We start from the raw sequence: 22,004 nt of genomic DNA, 5'->3' as shown, positions 1-22,004 counted from the left end.
GAAAAGTAAAAGAAAAGATTCTTTCATTGTTTTACAAACCCTCCCCCAGGTCCCCTCCACCATGTAGCCCTCGCTCTAGTCTCCTGTGATGACACGTGTGTGTGTGTGTGTGTGTGTGTGTGTGTACTGTCAAATCAAATCTGACTGGTACAGGAGGAGATTGCCACTTCTTCTCCAGCAGAGCACCTGGTGAATTCGAACCACACGCCTCTTAAGATTGCAGTGCAGCTTCTTGCCACTAGGCCACCAGAGCTCCCTTATGGATTGCATCTTAATATCAAGAAAATATAAATTCTTACTACAGGGCCAATAGGCAACATCATGACAGATGGAGAAAAGATTGAAATGGCCAACAATTTCATCTTGCTTGGATCCATAATCAGCACCCTTGGTAACAGCAGTCAGGAGATAGGAGACATACTGCACTGGGAAAGTCTGCAGCCAAGGACATCTCCAGACTTTTGAGGATCAGTAATATCAGTTTGAGGACTAAGGTGCCCCAGATTTCAGGCCATGGTCTCTTCAATCACTTGCTATGATCTGAGAGAGTGAGCATGTTGAGAGGGGCTGTTTCTTGGAAAGGGACTTCTTATTTGGAAAAGTGGAGGAGCAAGACCCTCAACCAGGTAGATTGGCACCGTAACTGCAGCAGTGGGCTCAAGTGTGTCGGCAGTTGCGAGGATGGCACAGGATAGAACAGGGTTAAGAGTGTTGTTCATAGCGTCACTATGAGTTGAGTCAACTCGACAGCACCTAACAACAAGCACTTAGAATTTAGTCATGGCCACAGAGTCTGTTTCAGCTCGTAGTGACCCTCCACGCATTTCCAAGCCTGTAAATCTATGTGAGGACACTGTCCAGCTTTCTATCACAGAGCAACTGGAGGATTTGAACTGCTGCTGATTCAGTACTTTATGTGCTACACCACCAGGGCTCCTCGCTTAGTACTCAGTACTGATCATTTAGACCTCTTGAGTTTGTTCTTAGTTCTGCATCGCATAAATTTTGTTGCGTTTTCATTTACCTTTGTCACGTGATAATCTTTTCTTTCCCTCTTATCCTTAGATCTGTTGTTAACATATTTATGGATTTCTCCATTCCTTTTTGTTGTCTGTAATGAGTTCTGGTTTCTAGTCCATTCCTTCATGATTGGAAAATGCACTTTGTATCATTTCAGTCTTTTTAATGTTAACATTTAAAACTCAGGTTCTGACACATTTCCAGCTCATTGCTGACATAGCTGACAGTGTCAGAACCAGCTCATAGTGCGCACGCACACACACTCACACCCCAACCCATTAGTGTCCAAGGCTGTAAATCTACAGGTAGGAGGAGATTGTCCATCTCTCTCCCTCAGAGCTGCTGGTTGACTTGAGCTTCCAGAGAGGCTTGAGCTTTGGGTAGGTGCGTGTGGACTGCCTACCAGAGCTCCACTAGGCTGTGAGGGCCACCAGGTGGGTTCCAGCTCGTACTACCACCACGCACAGTGGAACAAAGAGCTGTTGGTTCTGCACCAGCCCTGTAGCCATCCATCATCATTCTTGATCACATTGTTACGACTTCTGTCTCATTGAGGGTCCGTTTTTCACTAATCCTCTATCAGCGGATCTCTGATGGTATAGTCCATAGGGAGTTCGAATTCATAAGCAGCTCCCAGGGAGAAATAATGGATAGTTTCTTGCTGTGCAATTTATAGCCTTTACAAATCTGCTGCAAGGTCAACTCTTAAGTTGGTTCCAACTCAGTGGCAATGACTTTGACTTATTTTATCAGACATGATATACTTCCTCAGGAACTGGTCCCTCCTGGTACCATGTCCAAGCTACGTGAGCTGAAGTCTCAATGCCTTTCACTAAAGAGCTTTCTTTCTTTTTTTTTAATTTTTATTTTCATTGTATTATTTTTACGTGTACCGTCAAATCAGAGCTGACTGGTACAGGAGGAGATTGCCCCCTCTTTCTCCAGCAGAGCATCTGGTGGATTTGAACCGTGTACCTCTGGGATTTCAGTGCAGTGTCTTGCCACTAGGCCACCAGAGCTCCCTGGACCTTTCTTTTAACACTTTAAAGATATCTTTCGCCACCCGTTGTGCTACTTGGGTTTCTTGACTGTTCCTTTCTTGAGCATGAACTGTTGATCACAGTAAGATGAAACCCTTTCTTTGTATCTTCAGGTCTTCTCCATTTTTTGTGGTGGTGTGTAGATCCAGCTGTGAGGACGTTGTTTTCCCTTTATGATGATGAGGTGTAATTCATAATGAAGGCCGTAGTCTGCATTAGTAAGTGCTTCGAGTCGGCAAAAGCAGTGGGGCATGTGCAGATTGAGCCCTCACCAGTTCTGATGTTGCATTCTTCATACAGTCTAGTTTCTCAGACTAATTTGCTCAGCATTTAGAGTAAATAGATAAAAGAATACAATCCTGATGTACACCTTTACAATTTTGAACTATGCAGTATATCCCTTTATTGTGTCCCAGTGTATGCTGCTTGGTCTACATAAAGGTTTTGCATGAGCACAATTAAATGTTCTGAAATACCCATTTTTCTCAGTGTTACTCATAACTTGTTATGAGCCACATAGTCAGACGCCTTTGACTGTTTCATAAAACCCAGGTAAACATCTGTCTGGTAGTGTTCCTCTGCTTTTAACCAGGATCCATCTGACATTAACGGTGATGTCCCTTGTTCCAAATTCTTTTCTGAATCTGGCTTGAATTTCTGGCAGTGCTCTGTTCTGTATTGCTGCAACTGGTCCTTGTCATAGGGAGCTCTGGTGGCCTAGTAGCAAGAAGCTGCACTGCAATCCTGGAGGCACACGGTTCAAATCCACCAGATGCTCTGCTGGAGAAGGAGAGGCAATCTCCTCCTGTACCAGTCAGATCCAGTTTTACGGTACACACACAAAAAATAATTAAAAAATTTTAAAAAATTTCCTTGTCGTATGACACTAACATTATTGTTAGTAATTTCTTCGTTCTATCATATACCTTTCCTTAGAATGGCACAAATAATCGATCTCTTTTTAAGGTTTTTAAGATTGATTTGGCACCTAACTTCTGATGTCTTAGAGACTGTTCTATATGCATTTCAGAAAATGTGCATTCTTTTATATTTAGAGGAGTGTTCAGCAATGTGTGTTCAGTCCAGTTGGCTTATAGTGTTGTGAAAGTTCTCGGTTTCCTTATTGATCTTCCAGGTTATTCTATTCATTATTGAAAATGGGCTACTAAAGTCTCCAACATTTTTATGAAAATAGCTTTCTCTCTTTAGTCTTTCAGTATTAGCTTCATATATTTGGGGCTCTGCTGTCCAGTGCCACAGAGCACAGATACTAATCACTACCCTTGCTAGATCTTCTTGGAGGATGAAACCTATTGTTGTTGTTGTTATGTGCCGTCGAGTCGTTTGCGACTCATAGCGACCCTATGTACAACAGCCCTAAACCCTGCTCTATCCTGTGCCAATCGCATTGCCTCTGACACACCCATCCCGATTACCCCAGTCACTGAATCAATCCACCTCATAGAGGGTCTTCCCCTCCTGCACTGTCCCTCTACCCTACCAAGCATGATGTCCCTCTCCAAGGACCTGTCTCTCCTTACAACATGTCCAAAGTATGTCAGACAAAGCCCCAGAGTCCTTGCCTCCAAGGAGTAGCCTGGTTTAACCCTCTTTAGGATGAATGTGTTTGTTTTCTTTGCAGTCCATGGTCCATTCAGTACTCTTCTCCAGCACCACAGCTCAAAGGCATCAATTCTCCTTCTATCCTCCTTAGTCATTGTCCAACTCTCTGATGCATAACAAGTGATTGCAAAGACCATGGCCTGTATCAGGCGCACCTTAGTCTCCAGAGAGACACCATTGCTTTTGAGTACTTTAGAGAGGTCCCTAACAGCAGACTTTCCCATCGCAATATGTTTTTTATTTCCTGGCTGCTGGTGCCAAGAGTGTTGACCATGGAGCCGAGCAAACTGAAGCTGTGAACAATCTTAATCCCTTCGCCATCCATCTTGATGCTACCCATAGGTCCAGTGGTGAGAATCTTTGTCTTCTTGACATTGAGCCTCAGTCCATACTGAAGCCTGCAGTCCTTGACCCTCTGCAGCAGGTGCATGAGGTCCTCCTCAGTTTCAGCGAGCAGGGTTGTGTCATCTGTATAACACAGACTGTTGATAGATCTTCCACCAATCCTAACGCCACACTTCTCCTCATCGAGCCCAGCCTCATGGATAATCTGCTCTGCATACAGGTTGAAAAGGTATGGAGATAGGACACATCCCTGACGTACACCCTCCTCAATTTTGAACCATGCAGTGTTGCCCTGCTCTGTTCTGATGACTGCCTCTTGGTCCAAGTATAGGTTTCGCATTAGCACAATTAAATGTTCTGGGATTCCCGTTCTTCTCAGAGTCAGCCACAGTTTGTTATGATCCACACAGTCAAAACGCCTTTGCATAATCAATGAAACACAGATAGACATTCTTCTGGTATTCTCTGCTTTTAGCTAAGATCCATCTAACATCAGCTACAATATCCCTAGTACCACGACCCCTTCTAAACCCAGCCTGGACTTCTGGAATTTCTCTGCTGATGTGCTGTTCCAGTCGTTTTTGGATAATCTTCAGTAGAATGTTGCTTGCATGTGGTGCCACAGCCTCTTCTAAATCCAGCTTGGACTTTGCCCTACTTGTCCTTTAATCTACTGCTGACCCCTCAGGACATTGAGACAAGGTCTCTGCTGCCTGTCCTGGGGCCTGGGCCCCTGTGTCCTGTTATGAGGTTGTTGTCCCACAGTGCAGCGTGTAGGCGAATCCAGCTGTTGACCAGCACCTATTAATGTGTTGGTGGCTCCATCTCTGGGTGCCATGTGTCTAGGTTGCTATCCTGATGGAGAGGGGCTATGTCATTACTGAGGATATCATTTGGGCTGTCAGGATAGACACAAAGCATCAAGGCCCCTATTGGCGTCTGAAATTTGCAGCCTGGAGAGCTGGCATCTCCTGTTCTTTCCTGGCATGTCTGGGGAAGCAGAGGGAGCTGCTGAGCCTATGGCCTGTTTACCATTTCCTGCAGAGACCGCACTGTTCCCATGTGAGGGACCTGAGGTTTGGACCAGGCTGTCTCCTCAAGGGGTCAGTATTCCAAGAGGTTGGTGGTTGTGTCCTTTCCTGCTTGTCTGACCACTTGGTCTACAAGACTCCTGCCTTTGGCCCTGTTGTCTGCGGTCTGTAGGGTTAGAAGGTTCCATTGTAGCTGGGACCTGGGTGGTGCTCACTGTGAGGCCCTTGCAGGACACTAAAGGGGGCTCTTTATTGGTCAGTGTGGCCAGCCCAAGCCCTAGGGCCTCTCTGCTCTCAGGGATGCACATCTCTGGCACTTCTGGGCTTTGTTCAGGGAGCCTGGTGAATGGAGGCTCTTTCATTCTGTGTCTGGACTTCTGCCTGACTCCCTAGATCTGTCACGTGGCTGTTGGACATGATGAGAAGCAGGTTTCACGTGGGCTCTGCACGGTGCTCCCTCCCGGGCCTTAGCCCCACCTGTGTGCCGACAGATCACTGCCGCTAGAGCTGTGACCCTGGCCTTGTGCTCTCTCCCTCCCCTGACCCAGGTGGCTGGGTTGACGTTGTTGGCTGTCGGGGTCTACTCTGCCAAGAATGCCACCGCCGTGGCTGGCCGTTACATAGAGGCCCGGCTGGGGAAGCCATCTCTGGTGAGGGAGACCTCCCGCATCACTGTGCTGGAGGCACTGAAGCACCCTTTCCAGGTGAGCCCCTCCCTGTTCACTTATCATTCATGTGAGCCCCTCCCTGTTCACTTATCATTCACGTGAGCCCCTTCCTGGTCACCTCCCATTCAGGTGAGCCCCTCCCTGGTCACTTCCTGTTAGATGAGCCCCTCCCTGATCACCTGTTGGTGAACCTGCCTGTACTCAGAGCAGGCATCTTGCCAGCACCAGGCCAGGCTCCTGCCAGCCTGTTCCTGTAGGTTCTGAGTTGGGGTTCCCTTAACTCTCCCTCTTCTACTTGTCTGAAGAATTGGTGCTGACCTGCTGGGTTCTTGGCAGCCAAGAGCCCCATGGAGGCTCCTTCTGCAATGGGCTGCCTCCTAACCCCTCTTCTCAATGCCCTTCCCTGCTTTTCTTACATTATGGGCAAATTACAGATGCAAACTCTCCTTCCAAACCTTTTTACCCAAATGCCAGTGCATCTGTCCTCAAATTTGTAAGACATTGTGAGGCTCTGTCCACTTGGACCCTCTGGAAAGTCCTCAGTCTCTGCTGTCACTTCTGGAGGATGTGGATGCACCTGTCCCCTCTGAGTGGACCCTGACCCGTTTGCAGGCCCCATAGTCCCCTCTCCCGGAGATGGAGCCTCCCGCTCCAGTGAAGGATCCTGTTAGTCACAACTCACATCAGATGATTCAGACGGTGCTCTTGATGGCGTTCCTGACATGTTTTCAAGCAAGCATGTCACCCTCCTTCACTGGTGCCGTGTACAAAACTGCAGCATGTACTGGCCAGCCCTTACCTGGAATAGTCTCACATCGTGACACCTGGTCCTGGAATTGCCTGGGCCTTTCTGCTGTCTCCTCACACCATTAATGGATGGTTTTGCTGTCCCCACAGGTCAGCAAGCGGCTTCTCAGCAAGCCCCAGGACGCATTAGAAGGCGTTGTCCTTAGCGTAAGTAGTTGACTTTGTCCCGAGTTCAGCACTGCCTTTATCACAGCTTAGGGCAGCACCTCAGAACTGAGCCTCAGCTTACTCCATGTTTACCCCACAAGCCTGGGACTACCTGGCACATTTCTTTAGTGCAGTGACTCCTGGGACTAGAATTCCCTACCTGAGCCCCACCCTGGCCCAGCCCTGCAGCCCATGCTCCTCCTTGCCCTGTGTGGGCCTCACAGCCAGTGCTGTGTCCCAGATCCCTCTTACTGCTCCCACAGCCCAAGCTGGAGGAGCGGGTGAGAGACATCGCAATTGCAACAAGGAACACAAAGAAGAATGGGAGCCTGTACCGGAATATTCTGATGTATGGACCCCCAGGCACTGGGAAAACACTGTTTGCCAAGGTGAGGTGTGCTCCAGCATGGGATTTTACCCTTTGGACAGCCCCCCAGATCTGCCTCCTCCAAGCTGTGTGAGGCTGAGATGACACCCATCTTGCTCTTCAGATGCAGACAGGGCAGGAGACTGTTGGTGCTGGGCTCTGAGAAGGACCAAGGGTGGGTGCCTTCTGTGGAGGCAGTAGAATGGAGCACATCTCATCTCGCCTCTCCCTCTTATGCAGAAACTGGCCCTACACTCAGGCATGGACTACGCCATTATGACAGGTGGCGATGTGGCACCGTTGGGCCGGGAGGGAGTGACCGCCATGCACAAAGTCTTTGACTGGGCCAACACCAGCCGGCGAGGGTAAGTCCCCAACCCTACAATGTCCCAAGGATAATGAACAGAGACGCCCCACCCACCCAGATTTGCTTTTGAGGATCTGATGGCTAACAGCCTGCCTCTCTGCCATCCCTGGGACATGACCCTGTGGATACTGATATACTGTGAATAATGAGGTCTATGACCCTGGACACCTTTCAGTGTCCCAAACAAGGTGAGGTGGCTTACCTGGGAGACTGCAGTACCAGCAGTGAGGGCAAGATGGGGTTTGCAGAGCAGTGACAGCTCGGCCCAGGTGAACCAGCCTCCCTCTTGAGAGAGAGAGAGAGAGAGAGAGAGAGAGAGAGTGTGTGTGTGTGTGTGTGTGTGTGTGTGTTTGCATGTACGTGTTTGTGTGAATGTGCTTGTGTTGAAGACGTTGCTTTCCCCTGAAAGTGCAGTTCTGCATCCCCCTGGGAATACTGGCTATATCAGAGCTTTGTCAGTGTCTGGCCTGCCCACACCTACTGGCTGCCTGATGTATCCTTGGTCTTTGGCCCTTCCCTCAGTACTGACTTTGGAAGAGTCAGCCACTGAGTCTACACTGAGTCCTTCTCATGTGCTAGGGAAGAGATTTTTGGTTTTATCTGTCTTAATACTTCCTTTTGTGTTGTTACTGGTGAGATGTTCACAGCAGAGTACACCAATTGAACAGTTCGTGCAGATACAGTCTGGTGACGCTGACCACATCCTATGAGTTGTGCAGTCTTTCTCAACCTCCTTTTCTGGGTTGTTTGCAGTCATTGATATAAAATCACTGTCCCCTAAATTTTGTCTGATCCCTTGATCTGCTGCTGTCTGTTTACTCGCATAGAGATCTCAAAAATGTAATGCTCAAGGCAGACATGGCTAGTTGGCCTGAATTTTGTTTGGTTTTAAGAATCTGTAAGTTGACACATTTGGTTTAAGGATTAAAGATCATTTCAGGGCAGTAGTTTCTTAATTTCTTTTAAAATACAGCAAATTGTTCATTTGGCTACATTGTCACCTGCCATCAATTCAGAACTGGCTCTTAGCTGACCCTCCAGGTTTTCAGAGTCTAAATCTCATGGGAGTAAATTGCTTATCTTTCTCTGAAGATGCAAGCAGCTAGTGGACTTAAACCGTATGCCATTGGGTCAGCAGTGCAACTTCTTAGCCACTAGACCACCAGAAGTCCACTGTTTATTTTAGTTTGTGAAAAATCTTTGTCTAATTTCGCAAGCTGGAGAGAAAAGAATCAAGATCAGCATTGGCCCAAAACTGGTTCCTGTGAGGTGAAGGTCATATGTAACCTCCTTTTTCTAACCTTTTTACCAATTCTGGTACTGCACATTCTTCCTACAGCACTTTTGACTTTCTCTGCTGGGTTCATTAATTTTTTTGAAATGGCCACATAGAACTCACAGACCATACTTCGAACTGTGGAGTTTATTAGAGGTGTAACAGGTTGCAGCTTGGGATCATAATCACAGAGCACATAGACAGCATTTGTTTTCTCTAATACAGGATGGCCCTTAGCTTCTCACAGCCATGGAGGGCTTCTTGTGGCCCCCTGGCATGTGCCCTGCTTGGGCAAATGCTACGGAGCTATTAGCTCCTTTAATAAGTGCCTGGAGGCACCCCCTCTGTCAGCAATCTTCGTGCCGGAAGCCACTTAGTTCTCATGCTCTATGGGTCATTACACCCACAGTTCCTGCCTCTCTCCTTAGGCTGGGATGTCCACCACACCATCGCCCAGTCCTCAGTGATTTTGATGCTAGCATTTCTCTGCTGTGGTTGCCACCACTTATCACCATCTTGGGCCTTCTCCAGTATTCAGCTCTCTTCCACATCTTCTGGGTCTAGGAGGTTCTTAGCACCGGACTCCAGGTCCAAAGCCTATGCTGTGCACCTGACTCTTCTTTATTGATGGTAGTTGGCCTCTCCTGTGTCGAGGATAGCTCATTTTAAAGTAGCAGGATGGCAAAACTGAATAGTACCCTCACTAGGGTTTCCATAAGCCTTATTTCCATAGTCCCACCTAGTCGCCTACTGATAGGAAGAGTCAGCATCGAAGGATCAAAAGGCAGCATCGCTATGAATGCTTGGCTGCCACAAGCCAATTTTGGGGTGAACAGTCTAACACTTGGTATAGTGATAAGAAGCTGTGCTACAGTTCCAAAAGCATGCAGTTCAAATCCACCTGCTGCTATGTGGAAGAAAGATGGGCAGTCAACTCCTGTGTGATATACGGCTGCCAAAAGCCCACCAGAGGGAGTGTCAGCTCTGTTGGTTTCAACTTGATGACACATAACAAGAAAACGTCTCCAAATCTTCCATGCCCCTTGTTAGTATGATTGTTTATTAGCAAAATTTTTATGGTTTTTATGTTTATTTATTGCCAAGCTGACCTTTGATGCGCCATAAGCCCCTTACTAGCCTAATCATACCTGATCAATTGGTGAGAGTTATCAGAAAAGCCATGTAAGAGCGATGGCTCTGCAAAATCCCTTCTGCATCGTACTTGACAGTCTCCTTATTCAGCCTTATTCAGTCCATGCCATGACCAGGGGCTGTCCAGTTGATCTGTCTCATAGCAACCCCATGGGGTCGAAGAATGATGCTGTATAGGGTTTTTGGTGATGGAGGAGTAAAATGTGTCAAAAGGGAAAGGCCCTACTTGACCCACATGCTGCCAAGACTTGGCCTCTCAGTGTATCAGAGGGTGGTGTGTGATGTGGGCTCTGAAAACTGATTTGAGCTCCTCTCTCAGCCTGCTGGTACCTCTGACAAGGGCAGAGCCTCTGTGTTCCTCCCCGTGGACTTCTGTGCCCAAGCCTCTCCCGCTGCCCTGTTTCTCATCAGTGCCCTCCCACCCACAGCCTCCTGCTCTTTGTGGACGAGGCCGATGCCTTTCTCAGGAAACGGGCAACTGTGAGTACCTTCAGGCTACTATATGGTGCTGTGGGGTGGCTGGGCAGCAGTAAGCAGCCGGGGGCTCCAGTGCTTCTCAGGACCACTGGGTTGGGGGGGGGGTGGGAGGCCCCATTATTAGAGATGGGCCTGCTGGTGACACCCACAGGTGTTGCTTAACTTGTGCACATGCTGCCATGGAGCTGCTCCCAGTTGCTGCTTTTGTCAGTTTCATTTGGAAGACAAATTCCATCTGAGGCATTTTTAGAGTCTGCCTCAAGTTAGGTGTAGGCTTCTAATTTTGTTGTTAGGTGCCATCGAATCATAGGTGACTCACGGCAACCCTGTGAATGAAAGACCTGAACACTTGTATCACTTTCATCATTTCTCCATGTTCATAGAATTTCTGGAGGCAAGCTATTTCGGAAGTGGATGCCACTCCTGCTTCCAAGCTTGTTTTAATCAGGGAGCTACACCAAACACTGTCCACCATGGGTAACCATAATTGCATTTGACACATCAGTGTCACAGTGTTTAGCATCATAGCAACCATGAGTTAACTCTGTACAGCAATGCACAGACCAGTGCTATACCACTTAGAAGAATATTTGACCAAAAACAATTAAATCCAGGGCCCAAATGCATTTTTAAATAGGAGGCAAAAAAAAAAATCAGCTCACACCAAATGGCTAGTAAACATAGCCCCGAAACCAGAAATCAAACCTCTGTAGAATCCAGCTGCTCCAGATGATTTCCATCCTGGATTCCAGCCCCATACTGCTGACCAAATGGATTTTTAAATGTTGTTGTTTGTTGTTTGGTGCTGTCGAGTCGTAGACGACTCATAGCGACCCTATGAATGAATAGCCTGAGCACTGTTCGTACATAGAGTTTCCGGAGGCAAGCCATTTCGGAAGTGGATGCCGCTCCTACTTCCAGGCTTGATTTAGTCGGGAAGCTCCAGCCAGCACTGTCCACCATGGGTACCTATTACCACGATTGGCACATCACTGTCACAGTGTTCAGCATCACAGCAACATGAGTTCCCTCTGTACAGCAATGCACAGACCAGTGCTATATATAGGAGGCCGAATAAAATCATCTCACACCCAATAGGAAGTAAACATACCACCCTAATCCTCACCGGAACCAGAAAACCAACCTCTGTAGAATCTGGCTGCTCCAGACTACTTCCAACCTGGATTTTAATTTCATGTTTTTTGTTTTTCTGAGTTTTTTTACTCCCAGTAGTCTGAAATTTCTATAACCTTGCTCTATGGATGGTATAGAGCAAGGCTTCAAACCGTTTCAACACTGCTCGTTCAAGCACTGGAGGAACGGATTCCAATTTTAGACAAAAAATCATGTGATCTTGCTCAATGTGCCTTGGCTAAAGCTGGAGGGGCAGAGCCTTTCTTGGCGCCCCTCTGCTGTCCATGCCCCAACCACACCCCACCCCTTGGCCTCCTGAATAACACTAGCACATTCTCCCTGCAGGAGAAGATCAGTGAGGACCTGAGGGCCACTCTGAATGCCTTCCTGCATAGGACTGGTCAGCACAGCAACAAGTAAGGCTACCCCGTGCCACCACGTGGGCCCTTCCTCCATTAGAGGAGACTGATGAGACTGGGGCACTGATCACGAGGGTGTCTGCAAACATATGGGGTCCAGAACCCTGTACCCGGCCTCTTCTAGCCACCCCGTCCCTGGGCCCTTCTTTCCGCCCGTGCCAGCTTGCTTGGAGCTGCTGCGGTGCGCAGAAGGCACCTGGCACAAGCTGTTTCTCTGCCTGTCTGCAGGTTCATGCTGGTCCTGGCTAGCAACCAGCCCGAGCAGTTTGACTGGGCCATCAACGACCGCATAGACGAGATGGTGAACTTCACGTTGCCGCAGCTGGAGGAGCGGGAGCGCCTGGTGAGGCTGTACTTCGACAAGCACATCCTCAAGCCAGCCACGGAGGGGAAGCAGTGAGTCTGCGCCGCCCGCCTGGCCTCTGGCCTCTTCTCTGCTTGTCCTCGGTGGACACTGTCCCTTAGGCACCACCTGTAGCCCTACCATGTGAGGTGGTCACACCTGCCCAGTGCACTGTGTCCTCATGCAAGAGTTTATGTTTGTACCTGTACTTGGCATTCTTGGCCGAGTGTCATTGTCTCCTGCTCCTGTTTGAACCCCAAGAGGGTTCCTCACCACAGAACACCCTGGCAGGTGGCTGCTGGACATCATTTGTACAAACGTACATCTCGAACACTCCATTATGGGGAGTGTGCAGTCATCCTTGGGAAATTTAGGGAACAGGTTAGGCCTCATGTCAGGTAGCTGGGGAGCAGCCTCAGGAGGCTATGGGCTGTGCTGAGTTTGAGGCCAGCTGCTGGGCATTCATCGGGCCTCAGGTTGGCTGTGAAAGCTGAACTTTGGTCATTGCTCTTGTGAGCTGGGCAGCCCAGCCAGCTGCAGGCCACATACTCCAAGGGCCTGAGCCCCAGTGGGCTTCCAACTGTGTGGACTTGAAGTGCCATGGCAAGGCCCCACCCTGCCCCTCACCAGTGCATACAGCCAGGATCTTCTCTTGATCCCCATGCCACCTTGCACAGACCCTGGCCCAGTGAGAGGAGACCAGCACAGCGAATGGATAGTGGGCTGAGTGGACCAGTGTTGGTTGCCAGTGCCTGCCGTGGCTGGGGGCCCCCAGCTTGCCATCCGAGCTACCCTGTGTCCCACGCTACATCACGAATGCCCCAGATCAGCGTGTAGTCTATTTCTGATTGTCCCACGAGGACGAGGCCTCAGTCATGCAGAGCCAGCAGGTCTTCCAGGCCCTGACCTAGATCCCTCTGGCCACCTTTCTGCCATCATGTCACATCACAGAGCGGAACTCTTGTGTCTTCATGGGGGCTGCCCCTCTGACTCCACAGACCTCCCTCACATGAGCCGCCTCTGCCCTGCATCCACTCCCAGTAGCACCTGGTGCTCCCTGGCTTCAGTAACACAGCATTCTAGAATCCTCGGTGGCTTGGAAGGGAGTTCCATGCAGTGTGGTGCCTAAGAGGATCAGTGCATAGTTAGTTGAGAAATTTACTTTTCTTTGCTCAGTTTCCTGCTTGTTAGATTTTATTGGAGGCTGGAAGGTGTGGAGGTGGCTAGACTGTGGTGGACCCAGGAGCCTTTGTTCTGTGGGGATGGACAGTGGTTGCCATGGGAACATTTCTCAGGGCTTGGACACTTCTGCAGGCCACTCAGGGGGCTTCACCTACCATGTCCTCACCTGGGCTGCAGATGGAAGGTGTCCAATGACTGGCAGTGTGGAGGGGGGTTGCCGGGATGCCCTGGCTCTGAGGATGCAGTGTTCTTGACCCTGCTCCCCAGCCCTCAGGGAGCCCCTCTGCACAGCACCACCCACAGCCAGCCTGGGAACTTGTCTCCCCAGACGCCTTAAGTTGGCCCAGTTTGACTACAGCAAGAAGTGCTCGGAGATCGCCCAGCTGACAGAGGGCATGTCGGGCCGGGAGATCGCCCAGCTGGCCGTGGCCTGGCAGGTGAGGTGGGCGCGTGCTGCTGTCTGGGAACTACCCAGGGCCCAGAACAAGAGCCTCGGTTTGTGCAGAGATGTGCGCCATGGTGTGGCTGCACACAGACAGGCTGGACTGCCCTGATCCCACCAGGAATCGGGGTCACAGGTGACCATGAGAAGAGTGAGGGCGATGCAGATCTTGACGCCCAACTATATTAAATGCTGTTCTCTGGGAAGAGAGTGGTGTCACAACTACAGTCCAGGTGACTCCACACCAAATGTCCCCAGATAGGGAAAGTGAGGGTCTCCAGATACAGCTGGGACAAGGGAGAAGTCCTGGTCCACCTGGAGCCTTGTTGTGGACGTGCCCTGTTTCCGTAGATGTGGACGGGACTAGGAAGTCCGTTCCGTCCAGCAGGAGTGCTGGCTGGCAAGGGCCTCTAGGTGTGCCCGAGGGCCTCGCTGTCCAGGCTACCCTCGCTGTCCAGGCCGCCCTGGCTCTGTAAACCCACCTGGTGTGCAGCTTCTAGGGCATTGGGCAGGGCTCTAGGCAAGAACCCCTCAGCACCCTATTTCCTTTCTGAAACTCCCAGAAGCAGCTTCGTAGCTGCCCTGGGCAGGGAGTCAGCACCCCTAATGAGCACTGTGTACCATCTGGGGTACCTGGGCTCTGGGGGGAACTGCCTGGAGAGTGCATGCTGTGATCTACGCAGGTGAGTCACAGGGTGCGGCTCCACCCTGTCCCACCTCCAGGAGCTTGCTCATGTCACGTGACCACCTAGCCACTTAACAAGCCTTGGGGTGAACGAGTGTGAACTATGTGGATAGAGGAGACAGGATGACCTCACATTACTCTGACAGACAGCCCCAGACCCGAACTTCAGCCCTGCTCAGCCCAGCTGAGGGGTTCTCATTGTTCTGACACCTGACAAAGCAGGTAATGGTGTCTGTGTACCTGACGGGCAGAGCTGGAGGTTCCTGTGTGTTCCAGTTCGGATCCCAGGATGTGCTCTGACCCTGGGTGTCAGGCCTGCTGCAGCAGGTGAGAAATTCCAGGTAGGGAGTGTCCAGGCCTAGCACTAGCCTGGAATGTGCCGATCCCAAGCGAAGGGAAAGCTAGAGACCTAGCTGCTGCTCTCTTCCTCCTGGTCCGTCCTCAGGCACAAGGCCCTACTTGCTCTGTCCCCTCCCTGGGAGGTAGCCATGCACTGGTCCTTGAGGGCACCGTGGTGGCAGTGGATCCCTGCAGTGGCCCCTCTTGTTACCTTGCTGGTTTGAGTCCTTCCCAATGCCCTGGAGCCTCTGGTTTGAGGATTTACCACCATATCTTAAAAGTTTCTATCTGTGATTTGGGGTCCACGGGTATATTTCAGGCAGAATGCAGGAGTCCTCCTCCCCAGTTCCCTGTCCTTTGGCCCCATGTCAGAGCTGCTGGGTGTTGTGTGCAGTGCACTTTACTTGGGCCTGTGGTGCTTTGCCCACGACGAGCCTAGGATGGCAGGTCTGGGGAGGAACATCAGCACCTCCTCTCAGACTTCATCTCCTCTGGTCAGGGAGTGGCCTTTTCCTGGGGGCAGGGCCAGGGGTGACCTGTGCTGCCCTCACTTGAGCCCCACCACAGGCACAAGGTCCCCAGGTCTGTGAGTCTGGTCAGGCTCTTCTGGTCTGGGGCGCCCCCTGGTGGTAGCGCACCTGGTCTGGAAAAGTCACTCAAGCGGCCGCTCCGGGAGCCTCGCAGGCTGGGAGGGGGAGGGGAGGCCACCAGCTCTGGGCTTCACCCTGACAGAGCTCACAGGTCAGGATGCTGTTTCCTGACTGACTAGGTGTGTGCTCTGTGGCATTGGAGGGTTGGGGCCACCTGAGTTCTTCCCCTAGCCAGACCCCTTCAGCCTCCATCTTCCACAGGCCATGGCGTACTCATCGGAGGATGGCGTCCTCACCGAGGCCATGATGGATGCCCGCGTCAATGATGCCATTCAGCAGCATCAGCAGAAGATGCAGTGGCTTCGGGCCGACGTCCCCGTCGATGGCGTGCCCCAGTTCTCATAGGGCCAAGAGGGCATTGGGTGGACAGACACAAGAGGATCACCAAGCTGCGAGTCTGGGTGGGAGGGGAGGCTGCACAGGGCCCCCTCTGACATTTTTAACCTTTCAGTCAGGCTAGGGCCACATTAAAGGCTTCCGGGCACAAGATCAATTACTGGCGTCACTTCTGAGGGATCCCTAGAGCAGGGTGCCAAGCCAGGCTGAGGTCCTCCTCCTGGGTGGGGCATGACCTCAGGCCTCCCAGTGTTCTTGGCCCACCTGTGCCCTCCTTATGTGCCTCACCTGGGGCGTCAAGTTGAAGGCACAGCACCCACCACCTCAGCAGGGTCACGAGAAGGAACCCCAAGGATGCAGTCTGTGCAGGAGAGGAGGGCTCTGTCTTTAGACCAGTCATCTGTGGCAGGGCTTCCTGGGGACCAGACCCCAGACCGAGGTGGGGGCTTGGCCTGGTGGCCCAGCCTGTGCAGTGGCAGTGGTGGCTCCTGGGAGCCACGCCATGTCGCTGGGTTACTTGGTGCTGGTCTTGCCCCAGCAGGCCTGGAGTGGCCATGGCCCAGGATTGGAGCTGGGGTCTGCCTCTCCAGAATCTAATAAAAAGTGACTCAGAGCCTCAGCTTTTGTGTCCTTGATTGACTATAGGCGGGATGGGCTGGGGGACCTTCAGCAACCCTATGGGGTCAGAGGTGAAAGAAGAGGCGGAGGCGGGAGCTTTCTGGATAATTTACTGACTGCAGCTGCAGTGGGCATCACAGTGAGCTGCCCCCATGGACCCTGGGCAGAGGGCTGCTCGTGCAGTAGTTGACCAGGGGCCTTATTGCTGCTGGGCCTGGGGTGGCCCAGCCTGCGGCCCCAGCTCCCTCACTTGAGGTCAGCAGCACCCCATGCTTGTGCCGATGATGGGATTCTTGGCTCACCAGAGCCTCTCCTGAGCTTTCCCCAGCCTCACTCCCCAATACCAAGACTGGTTCTGAGCTCGCAAACAAAAGACCCCAGGTGGACAGACAGACTGACACAATGCACAGGAAACACAAGACACAGGCCGGTTTTATATAACACATTATCCCAGACCAGGTGCAGACAGGACCCCACCCTGGGCAAGAGGTCCTAACTATCAGCCCAGGTGACCAGCCGGGCTCCCCCCACCTCCCCACTCGGGGCCCACCCCCCCCAGCCCCCAGCACCTTTGGGGCAGAGTCACATGACCCTGCATGCCCCTGGTCTGCCCTAGTGTCCCACCCAGCCGGGAGACTGGGGTCCTGCCCCCAGACCTGGTGGCCTCCCCGACCGGCCCCCACCCTAAGCCCCCTTTATAAAAAGAAAAGGAGTCAGCACCTTCTGCTGGAGATGCCCGACCGCCCAGGCTCTGCTGCCTGAGGCCGGCCACCGTGGCCCAAGGCCGCTGTCCAGTCCTGCCTGGCCATGGTGCTGCAAAGGTCCTTGTCACATCTGTACAGTGGCCAGCAGCTGAGTGTGCCCTGGCAAGTCCTGCAGGTGGCTCAAAGGTGCCGTGGGCTGGGGTGGCCATTGTGATAGAGTTTCTGCTTCACGTGCACCATGTTCCCCGCAGCCTCCTCGTAGGGCCTGTGCGGCCGCCGGCCAAACTCCCTCAGGCTACAGAACTTGGGCAGCCAGGTCCACGAACCGTCTGTGGGAACAGGGTGTAGGTCTGGGTGGCCTGGTAGCCAAACAGGGACAGGATAGGGGCTGGAGAGAACTGGCCATGGGTGAGAGGCCGGGTGGCTACTGTAGGATGGAGGCCAGAGGGCTGAGCCGGGATGTCAGCTGGGCTCTGGAAGGGGCCAGGTGGGCTGGGGAACATATGTGGATGGGCGCCGTGGGTGGGAAGGCTGGCCCTGAGCCCGGTGGGTATGGGCAGGGCTGGTGCGCATGTGGGCCCAGTTGGTGACAGTGGCACTCACCGTAGCGCCGGCCGGCCCTCCAGGCACGCACGGCGCAGTGCAGGACACCGTCCACCCACACGAGGAACCAGCTGATGCAGAAGCCGAGCAGCAGCCCCAGCATGAGGTCGATCTCCTGCTTGGTCACATTGTCCGTCACAAAGTAGTTCTCCGCGGCGTCCACCACCGACTGGTCCCCATCGTACGGGATCACGTAGTGCACGTGGTGCCTGGGGGCGGCAGGTGGGCTGGCACCTCTCCTGCCCCCTGCCAGCTCCCGAGGGGCCATGTCTGCCGTGGGTGGGGACACTCCGCCTTGGCCCGCCTTGCACTGTGTCCCGGGGCCCTGCCAAGCCCGAGTCTAGTGCTCGTGGGCACCTGGGCCCAGGTGTGACAGCCACCCAAGAGGGCAGGTCCCAGCTTGGCGGCTCAACCATGGGCCCTGGTCCCCCTTCTGCAAGAGAGGAGGGTGGCACTCACCCTGAGGGACTCCGCTGCCCCCCTTCCTCTCTGCTGTCTCTTGGCATCAGTTGTGGCTCTGGCTGACCACTGACCTGGTCCATGGGCAAGGCTTCCCAGACACCCATGTCCTTAGAGGCCTCAGAACCCCTTGCCTGGCCTCTCCTGGGCCACTGGCTGCCTACTTGGTCTGGGCCAGATGCCACCTCCTCCAGGATGTCCTAGGGCCCTCGAGTCCACTCACAAGAGCCCCAGGACGGTGGCTGAGGTTGGGGCTCAGAGACAATCACCTTCGGTGCCCTTTAGTTCCCTCTTCCTGATGACCTGTTTGCTGGCCACTCCTGACCAAGGCCCCTTGCCCCCTCTTTCTATGCCTTGCCCGTCCACCTCTCCTTCCACCAGGCCCCTACTCCCACGGCTGCCTCTGCCTGAGCGCTACTGCTGTCTCCGTATGGAGGGGGGTTTCACAAACTCCAACTCACTCCTAAAAATAGCTCCTCCCTCCCAATCCTGCTTCTCTGGAATCTTCCTTCAAGTAAATGGCGGTTCCACGTCGGCCGCAGGAGAGACCCTCTTACAGTGCTTTTGTTCCCTAAACCCCCATCCAGTGAGGACCAACGCCATCTGATTCCTTGACCCCTGGGCCTGACAGTGCCCTCTCTGATGTCTCTGTGCCTGAGGGGACCATACAAGCACCTCCTCCCCAAGAGGTCAGGGGCTCCGGGAGGACCAAGCCCTGCCCAATTGGGACAAGGGGGCTGTGGGCCAGGCTTGTGAGGTTAAGAGAGGAGACCACCTGCTAGAAGCAGGCCTGGGAAGCAGACCAGACCTCTGGCTCCCAGTCCCCAGCTTCCTCTTCTGGCTGGAGTTCAGGTGGTCAACCACTCAAGAGTGTCTGGGAGGGTGGTAGATGGGTGAGTGATGCTACCATGGCCCCTGAGTTGGACTGGCCATTGGCCATGGTGACTCCTGCAACCACACTCACCTGACCACAAGCTGGTCAATAGATCGTCAGTCATCAATGATTGGTGGAAAACTACTGACCATGCTCAGGCCACGTGACCTGCCTGGCTCTTCAGCACTGAGTCCTCAGGGGGCTGACAGCCAGCGGCTGAGTGTCACCGTCACTTCCTGCCTCCCAGCCTTCTCTGCCTGGACCTTGGAAGGCCTTCCTCGGGGGTGGGGGGCCCCCCCTGTGTCCTGTCCAGCATTTGGCTGGCTGAGCAGACAACTTAGAAATGGAGGCACTGAGGAAGTCTGAAACCATCATCCCCCTGGCCCTGCAAGGATGGCGAGGCCATCCACCTCAGTTCAGGAACTCCAGGGAGTCAAGAGGTCATACCTGCACCTCCTTCGGCCAGCACCTGCAGCTCACCCCCTGACCCCCTTCCTCCTCCCACGGCCCTTAGAGCCAAGGCCCCCAATGAAAGCAAGAGTCAATCTCAAAAGGGTGCTTCCTGCACACGTATGTCTGGGCCACGTACATACATGTCTCCCTGTACCTCACATGCTCTGTCTGCCTACAAGAGGCCCGATTCCATCTTCTACACGTGTGCCACATGCACAGGACGCCCATGCACTGCACACACCAGCTGCGGACATGAGCACAGTGCGTACCACACGCAGTCATGTGGGTTCCACGTGGACGCAGCCATCGCCCCCACACAGCCTTGGCAACATGCATGCACTCACTCCAACGGGTACGGCCTCGTTCACACATGGTCTCAGTCACGCGCATCTGCACACGTATCCTTGTGTAAACGTCTGACAGGCACGTGCAAGGATACACATGTATGCAGTCACTCCATACACACATGGATGGAATCCACCGTGGCATTCTGTGTGCGTTGACTTTGCCCACAGAAACCCGTGGACAAGATCGTATCGGGAGCACACATCGATCGCACCCATGTGGCTGAATATCGGCATGGCCCGGGGCACGCTTCCTGCTGTATATTGGCTTATATACGTGTACTCTGCATACACATATATGTTATCAATATACAATAGTAGTCAGAACACGCAATTGACATGATCTGTATGTAGAGATGCGCACAAAGCATATACATGTACACACACGCGCGTCGGAACGTGACTCCAGGCTCTGGTGTGGATCGCCACACTTTCCGTGTGCACGGGTTCTCGTCTGCACACGAGCACACCCCTTGCCTGTGTTTGCTTCCCGCACTGGCACCTGTTACACCTTGTTCTCTGAACACTATACTAGAGCAGGTGCACACCCTGTGCCAGCACCTCCGAAGGACATGCCTGTCTGCACCCACAGGTCCTGCAGGATGTGTGCCAGTGTGTGCTCAGGGGCAGGGACTCATTCGTCACGTCACAGAGCAGTTTCCACACCCAGGTCAGTATGTGGGGTAGGTGGGCTGGTGGAGTTGAGCCTCGTCTGGGTGCCCTGCACGTGCATAGCCTCCTGGGAGCTTTTTGGGATCGTTCTAGCTTACATCGCACCTGATCTGTGGCCCCAGGAAGCTGTGGAACCAACGCCGCCTCAATGTTCCTTTGATGTAGGACAAGCCATGGGAACTGTATGCCCTGTGGGAGCCCCGGGTTCTACAAGTGTAGCCATCCAGGCACTTCCTCTTGGGGTTCTGGATCACCCGAGCACCCCTTCTGCAGCTGCTTTCAGATCTGTGACTTTTCCGCACACCTGTCCACCCACAGGTGCGTAGCGAGCTGAGCAGGCATGCAATCTTCATCCCTTCCACCCAGCTCGTGTGCACGTGGGCTTGCACCCTCCACCACTGGCTGAGTGACCTTGGGCAGCGGGTCTCTGTCCTCTGACAAGTATATATTCGCATGTGTTAGGGGGATGGCAGTGGTCACCGCGTGGGAGCGAGGGTGTGCGGCCTGCGTGCGCGTGCGCTGTGTGGACGCACATGTATATGCACAGACGGTACACACATGCGCGTCTGGTGAGAAGATGTTTATTTCGTACACGGACGTACAAACATGCATGGCCGAGGGAAACCCGTCACCACATGAGCACAGGATCAAGCCTCCCCCACTCTCCAGTGACCTTGAGCAAGCTCCACCCCTGCCTCAGTTTCCTCCTCTGTACAATGAGGGAGTCTGGCCCTTCCCACCTTGACCTTCTGCACCTCCAGGCACTTGGGCTCACAGAAGTCCGTGTGCACAGGGTACTGAGGGAGTCGCGAGGCGTGCGGCCGGCGTGCACTGCCTGTGCGCAGGCCCCGACGCCGGGCTGGGCTAGGAGGCCGGGCCAGAGGGGCCTAGTACCCGCGGGGGCGGCCTTCCCCCAGCGGCGCTAGGGGGCTGCTCTGGCCGGAATGTCTGGCTCAGCCCCTGGGCTGACTCCAGCAGCCCCACCCCGCTCCAGCTCAGCCGGCCTGCCCCTGCCCCTGCTCCCTCAACACCCCTAGGCCCCGGCCCCGCGCCTCCCCGGCCCCGCGCGGCCTGCGTGGGCCTCCGGAGTGGGCCTGGCTGCGTGGGCAAGGACCTCCCCGCACCCCAGCGGGCTGCCCGCACCTGTACGGTCGCGCGTATCGTGCCCGCGGGCGGGCGCGGACTCACCGGCCGCAGTTGCAGTGGCATACGCGGTCCTCGCCCCGCAGGTGCGGGAGGATGTAGTTGTGGAATCGGTCCAGCAGCGCGTTCATGTCCATCAAGCACGCGATGGCCTGGAAGAGCCCATGCCGGGTCGGTGGCGAGCGCCGGGCGCCGGGGATGGGGGCGCCGCGGGGGTAGGCCGGCCGGGCGCACGGTGTGGGGGGGGAAGCAGCGGGAGTGGGAGGAGCGCAGGCGGGGTGGGG

The 22,004-nt window shown here is 53.5% G+C and overlaps 2 protein-coding genes across 2 annotated transcripts in view; one reads left to right on the top strand and one right to left on the bottom strand.

Moving 5' to 3' along the window:
• The window catches only part of LOC102848777 (ATPase family AAA domain-containing protein 3-like), a 26,590-nt gene extending 10,731 nt beyond the window's left edge, over nucleotides 1-15,859 (top strand). The window contains exons 8-16 of the mRNA XM_006885938.1: nucleotides 5,608-5,763; nucleotides 6,625-6,681; nucleotides 6,945-7,070; nucleotides 7,289-7,413; nucleotides 10,272-10,323; nucleotides 11,800-11,870; nucleotides 12,102-12,269; nucleotides 13,727-13,835; nucleotides 15,716-15,859. Coding sequence (XP_006886000.1) covers nucleotides 5,608-5,763; nucleotides 6,625-6,681; nucleotides 6,945-7,070; nucleotides 7,289-7,413; nucleotides 10,272-10,323; nucleotides 11,800-11,870; nucleotides 12,102-12,269; nucleotides 13,727-13,835; nucleotides 15,716-15,859 — 1,008 coding nt within the window. The remainder of the gene's footprint in view (nucleotides 1-5,607; nucleotides 5,764-6,624; nucleotides 6,682-6,944; nucleotides 7,071-7,288; nucleotides 7,414-10,271; nucleotides 10,324-11,799; nucleotides 11,871-12,101; nucleotides 12,270-13,726; nucleotides 13,836-15,715) is intronic.
• A 1,328-nt stretch (nucleotides 15,860-17,187) lies between these two features.
• On the bottom strand, nucleotides 17,188-21,867 carry TMEM240 (transmembrane protein 240). The gene is made up of 3 exons (XM_006885839.1): nucleotides 21,766-21,867; nucleotides 17,776-17,984; nucleotides 17,188-17,501 (listed from the first exon to the last, which is right to left on the bottom strand). Exons 1-3 carry the CDS (start codon nucleotides 21,855-21,857, stop codon nucleotides 17,353-17,355), a joined length of 450 nt encoding a protein of 149 aa, XP_006885901.1. The 5' UTR covers nucleotides 21,858-21,867; the 3' UTR covers nucleotides 17,188-17,352.
• Nucleotides 21,868-22,004: the final 137 nt, after the last annotated feature.

Source organism: Elephantulus edwardii, unplaced genomic scaffold (assembly GCF_000299155.1).
Source record: "Elephantulus edwardii isolate Elephantulus edwardi_28Jun2011 unplaced genomic scaffold, EleEdw1.0 scaffold00045, whole genome shotgun sequence".
Taxonomy (NCBI): Eukaryota; Metazoa; Chordata; class Mammalia; order Macroscelidea; family Macroscelididae; genus Elephantulus; species Elephantulus edwardii.
The sequence above is the reverse complement of the archived record's forward strand: the minus strand, read 5'-3'. Positions and strand labels throughout refer to the sequence as shown.